This window comes from Pelmatolapia mariae, linkage group LG7, assembly GCF_036321145.2.
Source record: "Pelmatolapia mariae isolate MD_Pm_ZW linkage group LG7, Pm_UMD_F_2, whole genome shotgun sequence".
NCBI classification, from domain to species: Eukaryota; Metazoa; Chordata; class Actinopteri; order Cichliformes; family Cichlidae; genus Pelmatolapia; species Pelmatolapia mariae.
This window is the reverse complement of record NC_086233.1, coordinates 52747298-52759308: the sequence shown is the minus strand read 5'-3', so window position 1 is coordinate 52759308 and position 12011 is coordinate 52747298. Positions and strand designations below refer to the sequence as shown.

The window sequence follows — 12011 nt, the reverse complement described above, 5'->3', positions numbered from 1 at the left end:
ACCCAGGTGGTTCACATCCAGTACATCCAGTGCCATTTGGCGCTATTTGGTGATTTAAGCGCGTGCCCGCCTCTTTGACCCATATCTGCAAATTGGACAGGGAAGGAGTCAAGTCTGTAACATTTCCTCAGGTCAGCGTCCGTCTTTCGAGATTAAGAGTTAATTTGAAAATGGTCCGACTCTGTAATGAGTTTTATTGGATCACAAAGCTTGTGAATGATGAAGTACTGACTGCCAGGTTAGGATCGATCTTTTCAAAGATCAGTTTTCTTTTTCTTCAGATGTGCTATTGTTTTTTGTTTGTTTGTTTGTTTGTTTGTTTAACAAAATGAATTCTGAAGACAAAGATCAGGCAAGTGTTTGACTCACAGTAGGAATATTTCAAGGATTTTTTTTGGCTCTCTTGATGTTCGGAAACGGACTTATTTCTCTTTTGTTTAGTTCGTTGTATATTTCGCTCTCACACTCATTAATGGCTCAGTGAAAAGCTGGAGTGTTATCTGTGCGCGGCGATTAATTGAGACGTGTGTAAACATACATGTAAATATAGCATGTAAAGCAAAAGCAGAGTTCACTCCTAAGGAGCTTAAAAGTCAATCATATTTGGTATGACCACCTTTATTCTAGTTTTCTATCCAGGTATGCATTTACTGCATTGTCTGAACAATGAAGTTGTTGCCGTTCGGACTCTTTTCAGATGGTGTTGCATGCTGGAGCCAAATCCGATTTCATTAATTTTGACAAGATCTTAAACGCCAGTGGCTGAAATACAGCTGCAAACCAGGACACAGCCTCCACCGTGTTTTACAGACGGCTGTAGACACTCACCGCCACTCTTCTGCCCTCATTTATACACATTAAAGACAATTTGAACCGAAGATTTCAAAGTTTGATTAAGCACCATCAGACCTGTTGCCACTGATTTTCAGTCCAGTTCTTGTGTAGTTTTCCAAACCTCAGTCTTTTGCCTCTCCCTTGCAGTGGTGATGAGCTTAAAGACACACTCCACACCATGGCGATCCTATGTCAAGTTTTCAGTTAATAGCTAATGTTGGTGTAAAAATACAATTTTATGCCTAGCAAACTGTGTCATCTTTGTCTTTTATTGGTAGAGCCAATTTAATAAATGGGAAGAAAAAATGTTTTTTGCTACAGGCTGCTAGTAACAAAGTGCCTAACACTTTTTCAAAAGACATCTAATTCCCTTAAAGGTAGTTTTTATATATTTGAATGATTCATATGTCGGTATTAATATTGCTTGAAACATTAAAACTAACAACTCAGTGTATTGAATTGTATTCCTCTGTAAATGGACAGGGCTGAAATTGAATGAAAAAGAGTATGGAGAGCTGTTTCCCCAATATCACCTTAAAATTACAAGAAACTCTGCCTCCTTGAAAGTACAAATTTAAAAAAATGAGGGATGACTTGAGACTTTTGCACAGTCTTCTGTGCATTTTGGCTGTAGATTGCTGTTATAAGAGGATCAACAGGGTCAGCTAGATTAGACTGACTAGGTTAAGTTTATTTAATCTGTGTAATGAGACCAAATGACCTCCATACACTTTAAGTCACTGGGTCAATCCTGCTAATGCTGCCCTTTCTTTGCCAGATGACCTCTGAAAATAAGATTCTAATCTTAAGGAACATTTAATACTGCAGTAACTAATATAATATTGCAAATACCAGGACACTTCAATGTAATTTAATGTTCTGTAAACTGACCTTATGGCTTAAAGGAGCACAAAGTCCTCTAACTGAAATCATATTTAATCTTACGAGTTTAAATACTACATTGTAATAATATTAACGGTTCTGACACCAAATGATCACAAACACAGAATTTATTGTGGAAAAGGACAGTTTCATTGAAATAATGATTTGTGTATCGTAATGATTTGTGATAAATGAATGCAATGAGGCTCTTCTTCACCAACTACTTCTTCTCAGCGGCTGCCTTCCTCGAAACCGTTTTGTTGGAGTTGGCATATTTCTGTCGATCATTTCTGAAGAGAAAGGAGAATAAAACCTTAAATTTTTTAAAATCAAAGATTTTTTTTTTAAAAAGAAAGAAAGAAAGAAAGACGAAAAACTAATCCCATAAAGTTTTAATTATTAGTTCCCAGGATATGAACCTTAATGTAATTAAGTACCTGCTCATTTTGGCTTTGTTTCTACACCCTCGTCCTCCCTCCCAGTGGCTGGTGTACGTGCCTCTCGTCATCATGCCTCCACAGCTGACGCATGGCTTTCCATTGCCATATGGCTGCAAGAGCAAACACAGTTTGGATGACATTTTGTTATCATTTAGAGCCAAAGTCTACCATGCATTTATATTCCCAGATGTAAGCAAATACATTTTGAAAAATAATTAATTTGCAACTCAAACAGAGCCTTTCCTGTTATACATGCACTGCTACTTTACCTTGGTTATTAGACTTTATATTAGACTTTCAATAAGCAGACTGTAAGGTTTATACTAATATACAGACTGACAAGTAAGATTTAATGAAATTTTAAATCTATAGTCCACCTGTTCTTTAGCACAGAAACCACAAATCATCCGCGTGGCGAGTTCCATGGGGTGGTCCTGGTTCTCATCATGGCACACATCGCAGGGGTAGGTCCGACCACAGCAGGGAAACCTGAAAAAATGGGTACAAATCTTTCACCGACTCCCACATGCACTTATTAACCTCTTGTACCGACACATAAAAAAGAGAAAGGTCAGAGGGAGGACAATACCTTAGCCAGCGGTGGCTTTGTTTGAAATGTTTGCATGTTCCTTTTTCTGGCAGTGGCTTCCCTTTTTGCACAGCAGGATCTCTTAATGTCTTGTAACTGACACCACTTGACCCTGCACAAAATGAGAAAGCAAAACAGACACAGTAGTTTAGCCCTTGTGGTCTGATGAGGCGTAAGTTTATTTCAGTGTCTATAAATGCTCATGCTTAATCTATTGAGTAGCTTTAGGTTTTTAAACTTTTGACATATCCTTATATTACAATGATGTCATATGTAGATGAGCTCTGACCTGTTTTATTGGTGCGAGGCTGAATGTAGTGAAATTTTGTGCTCTCAGCCAGGATGCTGAGTTTGGTGTGGCAGTTTTCACAATTAAACTCCTTTGTTTGTCCATAGGCAAGGTTCTGATGAAAAAAAAACCAAACACACAAAAAAACAGATTTGTTTTCAGTTGCATGACATTTCACAGTGCAGCTGTTCTGGTATGTTAAGCATAACATGTTTCGTCACCTGCACTGGGCCCTCCTGGGAACAGCTGAGGCAGCCCACAGTGAGTTCACACTCCTGAAGTACTAGGTCCACAGCTGTAGTGTTTTGGAGATCCAAGTAACCCAGGACATCACTGTAATGGTGAAGCATGCAGGGTCTGAATGCTGCACTTATGCTTGTGGTACAGTTTTCACACTGAGCCGAGCAGGGGGTCCTTCCAGTGAGTGTCAGGTCTGCAGTCACCTTACACCTGTAAACAGAGTTAGAATGTTAGAACTGTGGATGAGCTCTCACTCTGAAAAAACAAAACAAAAAACAGTGTCTAATGCTTTCTTATCTTCATTACCTGTTACACTGAAGAGAAACAGTAATTTGCGGGGCGACTACAGTGGCGGTGTTCTCTCCCAGCATCAGTCCCAGCAGCTTCACCTCTGTGCCTCGGCGAGGATTGCTGATCTTAATGTTCTCCACCAGATGACTCGTCTCCTCTTTCTCGGTCCCTTCATCACCACCAAGATTCTCCTGCTGCACCAACTTCCCTTCCTCCTGTGTCATTTCAATGTCCTCATCTCTGTCTGCAGCAGCAGCATCAGATGCAGGCTCAGATGTTTCAGACACAGTTGCCTGGAGCTCCTGATAGGGTATAAACTGCAGTCCAGCTTTTTCTAAATCAATGTCTTTTTTCAACTGCAAAAAAAAAAAAAAAAAAAAAAAAAGAGCAAGAGAGAAAGAGAACTTGCAGGTCATTTTGATATATATACTGAGCTTGAAACACAATGATTAGATTTCAATCTCACCTGCCGGGCTCCTTCAGTAAACAGCCTCTCCAAGCTGCGATCCAGCCAGCGAAGAAAAGGCCTGAAAAGCAGCTCTACCTTTCCCATGAGCTGATTGGTCGCATGCTTGGCTTGAAGCCACTCCAACGATGCTTGCTGTACATGCCTATTTAGCAAAAGATTGTGTAGAGATGACTGCAACAGCTATCAATGCAATAAACACATAAAAATGAACCACAACTGCGTTTACCTCGCCATTACAGAAGGCAGATCCTGGTCCAGGGGTATATCCAAAGTAAAAATCTAAGAAAAATAAATAAATATCAAAATGATGACAAACTGTTCTTTCCATGACAATCATTCTTAGTGTGGTATATTAGAGAAACTGTGGTTTAAGAAGAAGCAGCGGTCTTTACCTCTTGCGGGTAATTGTCTGGAAAGCTCACCATGATGTCAATTTCTTTCAGATCAAAAGGCTGTAAGTTAAAATGCAACATCAGAATAAATTTCCAGGTAAGACTGCAATGAACTGCTATGTTCATTTTTTCAACCTAATAATATTACCAAAGTATTAAAGTTAGCTCAATAATAATTGTGAATTGTGGCCTAAATTGTGATCAGACTGGACTTTTAGGTCTTACAGCAGTTGGTAGCTTACAGACAATTTAAAGTAATACAACTGTAAATATTTATATACATGCTTAAATAAATAAATCTTTAACTCTTTCGCATTACAACAATTCAAGCTTAGTGTTTCAGTTTAACACTGGGCCTGAATTATCAATCAATCAATCAATCAATCAATCAATCAATCAATCAATATACTTTATTAATCCCAAGGGAAATTAGCACCAATTACCAATTGAATTAAAATTTACTGTGTGAGCTTTCATATTGCCTTATGAATAGAAACAAACTTCAGTATTTGTTACTCTGTGACATCACTGGTCTTCTGTGTTGCTCTCAATTAAGGAGAGAACTTGCTTACAAATTAAAACAGAGTTGTACTGTATTAAGAGAAGTGATGTGTATATGGGTTTTCCCACTAAGCTCTTGAAGAACAAATGAAGTGTTTACCCAGTCTGGATCTGTGGCCTTTACAGTTGCACGGTAATAAGTAACTTTCCCATCACTACGTTCCTGAATAATCAGCTGATCTTTGGGAAAACGCTTCTTCAGCTGACTGATCTCTGTGTCTCGTAGCTGTTTGGCGATATCCTCTGTCATGTCACTCAGCTTCACCTCCTGAAGGACGCTGGGGTGAGGCACTGGTTGAATTCTCTGTTCAGCTCTCGTCTGATTGCCTGGAACAGGCTGGTCATCCAGTAGGGCTAACTGTGGTGGATGCCAGAACCGACATCTGTCTTCCATGGTGCAGTGTCCTGCGATGAAGTAGCGGCATGGCCGGCGGACTGGTGATGGCCTGTGGCCCACTGATGCAGCTGGGTAGGATGTGCTGACGGTTTCCTTCTCATGAGCTTTGCCATCATCTCTTACATGCAGAAATTTACACTTCTTCCCAAAGTTGCAATGACGTCCTTGAGAAAAGAAACGGCACAGCTGCTGTGCTGGAGTTACTCCCTCTAAACCACCTTCTTCCATCCTCTCTTCCTCACTATTCACCATTGTTATTAATACCTGGATGAATGAAAACAAGTTTTAGACAGGTTTGGCCTACTCTACTAATACAAGCCTTCATTAAACTCAAGAAACAGATCATACAGTGCTGTGAATTACAGGTGGGTGGATTGATATCGATAGTTTGTGCAAACACCACTCCTTTCAAGCACCCTGGTCCTCCTCCCTGCTATGCTGTGATTTGTTGTCCTCCAGTTATGTGAGTGAGAATAGTCATCATGATTGTTACTTTGACATTCAAATAATATATTAGGCCTATTGTAACGTGTTAATTACTTGAGTTGACCGGAAAGAAATATCTCAGACATGAAATATGAAAATATCTGACTGAAATAACCCTTTTATGTTAATTTTCAAGTTCTTTTTATTTAAACGGCACGTTAAAAACAAAACAAGTCGACACAAAGTCCTTTCCGGGCAAGTGTGTTTACATTCCGGGTCTCAAAAGAAAAAAAATGTTTCAAAACGCTGTGAAATGTGTTTTGTTGTGTTAACTGACAGTGGAAAGCAAAACTCACATCTTTATTTGTCATTAAAGATGCATTCAGATTAAGCATATGTATTAACTTCATTAATCCACACACGTTTCTCCCTTTCATAAACTGGCTTTATGGGTATCAGTATTTGTGATACCGGCCTATTTTTACTTTGTATTGGAACACTGCCAAATTCTACAGTATCAGTGCCTTTTCGTTTAAATAAAAATAAACTCTTTTAAGCCACGAAAGACGTGCCCATACACGCTATGGTGAGTTCTGAGCATGCGCAGTCCATTTGTAAATCGCAAACTGCGTCATGGGATGGACTTTACCAGTTTTATATGTCAACTTGACCTATTTATTTTTTCTGTGGGCGTAAGAATGACAACGAAGTTAAATGCTTTTGCTGAAATTAGTTACACTTGACCTGACCAGTGTCTTTTGACCATCTCCACCACCTACAGCTATAACTAGAAATCACCCACAGTTAATGCGATATCATAAATAGTATATGGGCAGTATTTCTCTGTCATAATTACTAACTTAGCAGTAAAAAGCTAGTCAACATCGAAGTTGATACAAAACTCAAACGCTCACGATTTAGCTAGCAAAGTTAGCTAAACTTTACGTAGGACTGTACGTATGCTAATGTTTACTTTATAACGGAGTTAATTGAAAAGACGAAATTACCTCGTTTATGCACGGAGTTTCTCGTAAAAGCTTGTCAAGTGTGATAACGACAAGTACCAGTCTTAAAAAAACAAAACAAAAAACCCCTCAAACAACCTTTTAAGGCTGCTACATATCAGGTGACTGCACGGTCAGCGATACGTGCTATAAAACGTCTTAACCGTGGACTGTAAAAACATCAGCGCAAGAGTTATGCGTCATAATATGCGACAGAAAGGCTTTTAATACTATTATTCCCCGAAACGTATTCGAATAATACATATAGGCTCCAAAATAATATGCACATATAAAAACTGGTGCAAGGGACGGTAAATAAAATATTTCTAGGTAGAACAAATTAAATAAAATCAAAGGAAACAAAATAAACTTGAATAAATTGTCAGTAGCTGTTCTGGAGCCTTTGAGCACAGGAGAACAAAGCTAGCATGGATAATCCTGAACTGAGGGGCTAAAAATGAAATCCAAAATAGCTGTACAGTGAAAACATCATCTGCTGGTAACATCCTTTGTTATGAAGGAAAGCATCTGATAAGTAAATGGACTTTGTGGTGAGGCTGTCTTCCTCTTCTGCCTTCTACAGTATGAACTGCTTTAAATACGTATGACCTTGTATTTAATTTGAAATATATTTATTTTCCTGTAAAGACCTGATAGTTGTTTCTATGGTTTTTCAGATTTTTTTTAAAATTCCCATTCTCTTTTGTCCTTTATGTCTCTTCTTTAACTCATCTGTTTTTATGGCTAGACCTGTGCAAGACGTCACAGTATTTATTTTATATAAGTGAAAATGAAAAAATACACCAACCAAACAGGAGATGCAGCATAAACAGAAGACAGAATAATTACCTATATGTCAACAGTTCCTGTGTGGAGAGCTATAAGTTACCTGTTGCACAGGGTGCATAAATAATTTATTGTACCTGGCTGCCACTTGATACCACACAGACAGAAAAGCCTAAGCCGACACACACATGGAAAAAGTGTTTGCCAAAGCTGCTGTTTCTGGCTGAAGCACCTTCATTCCTCAGACACCTTCACTGTGTTTTTTTTTTATTTTTTAATTCATCATGGATCTTGTAGAAACCAGTGTAGATATTTGGATGAGTTGGTCAAGAGAAAAGTCTTTGCTGCAGCCTCTGTGGGACAGCCTGAGGCTCAACTACACAGACTATTTGCGATCTCCGCTCTTCCCCATTGTGCTGACTGTCTCTTCATACTTTGTCTTCTGCATCCCTTTCCTTCTTTGTGACATAATGGGGGATAAATGGCCGTGGGTTCAGCAATTCAAGATACAGCCGAGCCGCCGACCAACGGCCTCTGCATTGCTGCACTGTGCAGGTGTCACCTTGTACAACCATGTGTTTCTTGTGCTTCCAGCATCTGTGGCCCAGTGGGCGTGGAGGCCACCCGCTGACCTGCCAGACCAGGCTCCATCCCTGCTGGAGCTGATCGCCGGGGTGATAGGCAACCTCCTGCTTTTTGACTTGCAGTACTTCATTTGGCACCTGCTCCATCACAGGATCCGCTGGCTGTATGTCACCTTCCACGCCATCCATCACAATTACTCGTCTCCCTTTGCTCTTGCGACTCAGTGTCTTGGTGGCTGGGAGCTGGTTACAGTGGGCTTCTGGACCACCCTGAATCCTGTGATCCTGAGATGTCACCTGTTCACTACATGGGCCTTCATGGTGTTGCATGTGTATGTTTCTATAGAAGATCACTGCGGCTATGATTTCCCCTGGTCCACATCTCGTCTGATACCATTTGGCATCTACGGAGGGCCCAGCAAACATGATGTGCACCATCAGAAACCCAATACAAACTTTGCACCGCACTTTAGTCACTGGGACAAAATATTTGGCACACATGCTGATTTCAGCTTCTCCTCAGCTACGTAAACTATTGCGAGCAGTGAGATGTGTGTTTTTGTGCTTCTTTTTCAAATCATGTGCCTGTAAAACATATTTGCACACAAATAGAGCAAAATTACTGTCAGAACTGTGTTGATAGTTTTCTGTGTCTTTAGTGACAGTTGCCAATTCAATGAAAATGTTAACATTTGAACTATGTGCATAATCTAAATGTGTGGTTTCTAAACTTTGAAAGTGATCTTGAGCTTTGGGCATGGCTTATCAGTTTCTCCCTTATATGAAACCTTGTGTTTTCAGTGCATGTTTATTTTCTCTTAGTTTAAAACTACAACAAGAATGTATCTAGCAATGCAATTGTGTAATCCTGAGTCAAGTAATGTGACCAGTGACATTCTATTACTCTGTGTTTAGTTGGTTCTTTTTGTGGTTATTTATTCTGACTTTATTCCCAGGGAAACAAATAAGTTTTCATTGTTTTTAACTTTACTTATCTTTATTTATCTTTAAACTTTCATGCAAGCAAAAAATTGACGTGACAACAGATAAACATCAGCTACTGCAGTATTTGCTCACAACAGTGTTCTGCTGATATACTGTTTTCCTAATGGTTGTAATTTAATAAAGTTCTGTGTAAAAGCCACAACAAAAGGTACATGATATTTTTAATGACCTGATTAGAGGTGCTTCTATTTTTTTTTTTAGAAAGAAATTATCTTTTTAAATTTTAAACATTGCTCCTCCTCTGTTTTTGAGATCACATAACCTGACTAGTAATTCCACACTTGAAATGTTTTATGTATGAGAGTCAAGGATGAGAATTAAACCAGGAATGTCAAGCATGGAGCCCTCAGGAAACAGCCAGCCTGACAGAAGGTCAATTTTGGCCCATTGGATGGTTTTATTAAAGTAGAAAAACTGCTTATTAGAGCGGAGGCAGGGTGGACACGAGTGTCAGTGGTGATTTGTGATGGAAGATAGCAGCAAGAGTGAAAGGGAAGGTAGTAAAATCTGCTATGATGTATGGTTTGGTGATGGTGGCGTTGACAAAAAAGACAAGAAGCCAAGATGGCAGCTCAGGTTGAGCAGTGTGGAGACAAATTTAGAGAGGCAAGGCTGAGATGGTTTGGACATATGCAGAGGAGGGATAGTGGAGGAGAGAGGAAGACCAGAGATAAAATTAATGGATTTAGTGATTGATAAGGATAGGGGTGAGATGGAGGCAGATAATCTGCTGTGGCAACCCCTAAGGCGACCAGCCAAAAGAAGAAGAAACAAGAGCAAAACTGAATGGGGAACATAAAAGTATTTTAAATGTAGACAAGTGATAGGAATCATAAAGATAAAACACTCAGCAGTGGATCTATAAAGGTACAAAACTTTCACATGTTAATTGCTTCAGAAATGGTTAGCTTATTAGATGCTACTTATGTATTTGTACTTCTTTACTCATTAATAAAGAAGACTTTTAGAGGATTACATAAGTTATTGTGCAATAGTTGTACTACAATGTGTAGTTTGTGGCCTGTGAACTAAAATGAGTTTGACAACCCTTAATTAAAGTAAACAGTCACTGTATTAGGTGCACCTTACTAGTACGGTGTTTAGCACCTTTTGCGGCAAGACTTGTAATTCTTTGTGGCCTAGATTTAACAAGATACTGCAAACACTCTCCAAAGAGTTTGGCTCGTGTTTATGTCACACAGTGGAAATTTGTATTTATCTTGTATATTGTTTTTATTCTGATTTTTAGTGTTTATTTATGAGTGTCATTTTATTTGCATGGTTTTGTTCTGTTTCTATTGCATGGTTTTTAGTGTTTTATGTGACATAGTTTTTAATCCACTGTGGACTGGCTACACCTGGGACAAATTAGCTGATAGGGACCACGACGCAAGGGGAGCTGTGGCGGTGGTCGCATAATGGATTTAGGTGCAGAACGCAAGCTGGGCTGGGATGTGATGGGCCCGTGGAAGGACAAGAAGATGGGAGGCTCTTCCTTGTCTGCCGAAGACGGGGCTGGCGTGGACTCTGCTCTAAAGAAGGAATTCCTGGCCTGCTGATGGACCCATAATGAACATGTGGCATGATTATAGCAGGGGGGTTTTAGTGAATGTAGAAAATGGTAGATTGACAACCTTTTATTACGTACATTTTTAGGGTGTTTTTATTTGTGCTCCCTGGCCTAGTAATAAACTGTTTCTGACCAGACCTGTTTCATCTCTGTGCGCTGGGTATCTGACTCGCTTGCTCCCACTTGTATTTTAAAGAATCTTTCTTTTTAGCACGACATTCTGGCACGACTGCTTTGTTACTGTTTGTTACATTTACTTGATAGCATCACACTGATGTTGCAGATTTGTCAGCTGACAAAGGTGGCATTTATGCGGTCTTCTGTCACTGATGTATTGCATATTCAGGTCCTGTTCTACATGCTTTGGTTGTAACAAGTGGTTGTTTAAGTTACTGGTGCATCCCTGTCAGCTCATTCAATCACTGCATATTTTCTTTTTCTGGCTGTTTTCTATTAACCCAAGAAAGGTTTGTGTGTGAAAATCCCAGTAGATCAGACTAACAGAAATACTTAGACTAATCCAAAACAACAAACATAAAATTGAACAGAATAAAATACAAATATCCTGTACTGTCCCTCATTGGCAAAATGCAGGTTTTCTAGCAGCAAGGTGACAGGCAGCTGGAGCATGCAGCCTGTCACTTTAATCACCTTTCTTCGCATGCTGATGCTCAGTTTGAACTTCAGCAGGTGGTGTGTGAGTTGCTGCCATGTGATTGGTTGATTAAGTATGTGCGTGAATAAGTTGTTGAACAGGTGTACCTAATGAATTGGCCAGTGGGCGTATTCTATATGAGGTGTCTGCAAAGGCGGTACAGGGGCATGCATTTTGGGATGCACATTGTCCTGTGGAAACATGCAGATAGAAAAATCTGATCCATGTTGATTCAAACAATTATGTCGGCACAGCAAGTTAAAAAAAAAGACTGCCTATCTGATTACTGACTCAGTTTAAAGAGCAGATAAAACAGTATAGATCCACCTCTACACAACCATGCCACGTTCAGAGTTACTCTATCATGTAATAGAGGCTGATTTCATATTTGCATTAACGAGTAGGTGTAGAAGTGTACCTAACAAAGTGGCGGTGAGTTTATATCATACCACTAGATGGCAACTAGCAGCTTTATATATAAATAAAATTGATATCTCGGGTTTTTAACATTTGCTACATTTTTATCATTTGTAACACAATAATAGCTTCTTGTTCTGAAAAAAGATATTGCTTGCAGGCACCAGTCACCCAAAATGG

General features: G+C 39.4%; 2 protein-coding genes across 2 annotated transcripts; one reads left to right on the top strand and one right to left on the bottom strand.

Annotated features, from left to right (window-relative positions):
• Nucleotides 1-1829: 1829 nt before the first annotated feature.
• si:dkey-24l11.2 (uncharacterized protein LOC100034462 homolog) lies at nucleotides 1830-6990 on the bottom strand. The gene is made up of 12 exons (XM_063481121.1): nucleotides 6818-6990; nucleotides 5088-5648; nucleotides 4427-4486; nucleotides 4261-4313; nucleotides 4032-4176; nucleotides 3581-3921; nucleotides 3256-3484; nucleotides 3035-3149; nucleotides 2746-2857; nucleotides 2534-2645; nucleotides 2154-2266; nucleotides 1830-2006 (listed from the first exon to the last, which is right to left on the bottom strand). The coding sequence occupies exons 2-12, from the start codon at nucleotides 5634-5636 to the stop codon at nucleotides 1937-1939; spliced, it is 1899 nt and encodes a 632-aa protein (XP_063337191.1). The 5' UTR covers nucleotides 5637-5648; nucleotides 6818-6990; the 3' UTR covers nucleotides 1830-1936.
• A 602-nt stretch (nucleotides 6991-7592) lies between these two features.
• Nucleotides 7593-9286, top strand: ch25hl1.2 (cholesterol 25-hydroxylase like 1, tandem duplicate 2). The gene has a single exon (XM_063481120.1). The coding sequence runs from the start codon at nucleotides 7885-7887 to the stop codon at nucleotides 8713-8715; it is 831 nt and encodes a 276-aa protein (XP_063337190.1). The 5' UTR covers nucleotides 7593-7884; the 3' UTR covers nucleotides 8716-9286.
• Nucleotides 9287-12011: the final 2725 nt, after the last annotated feature.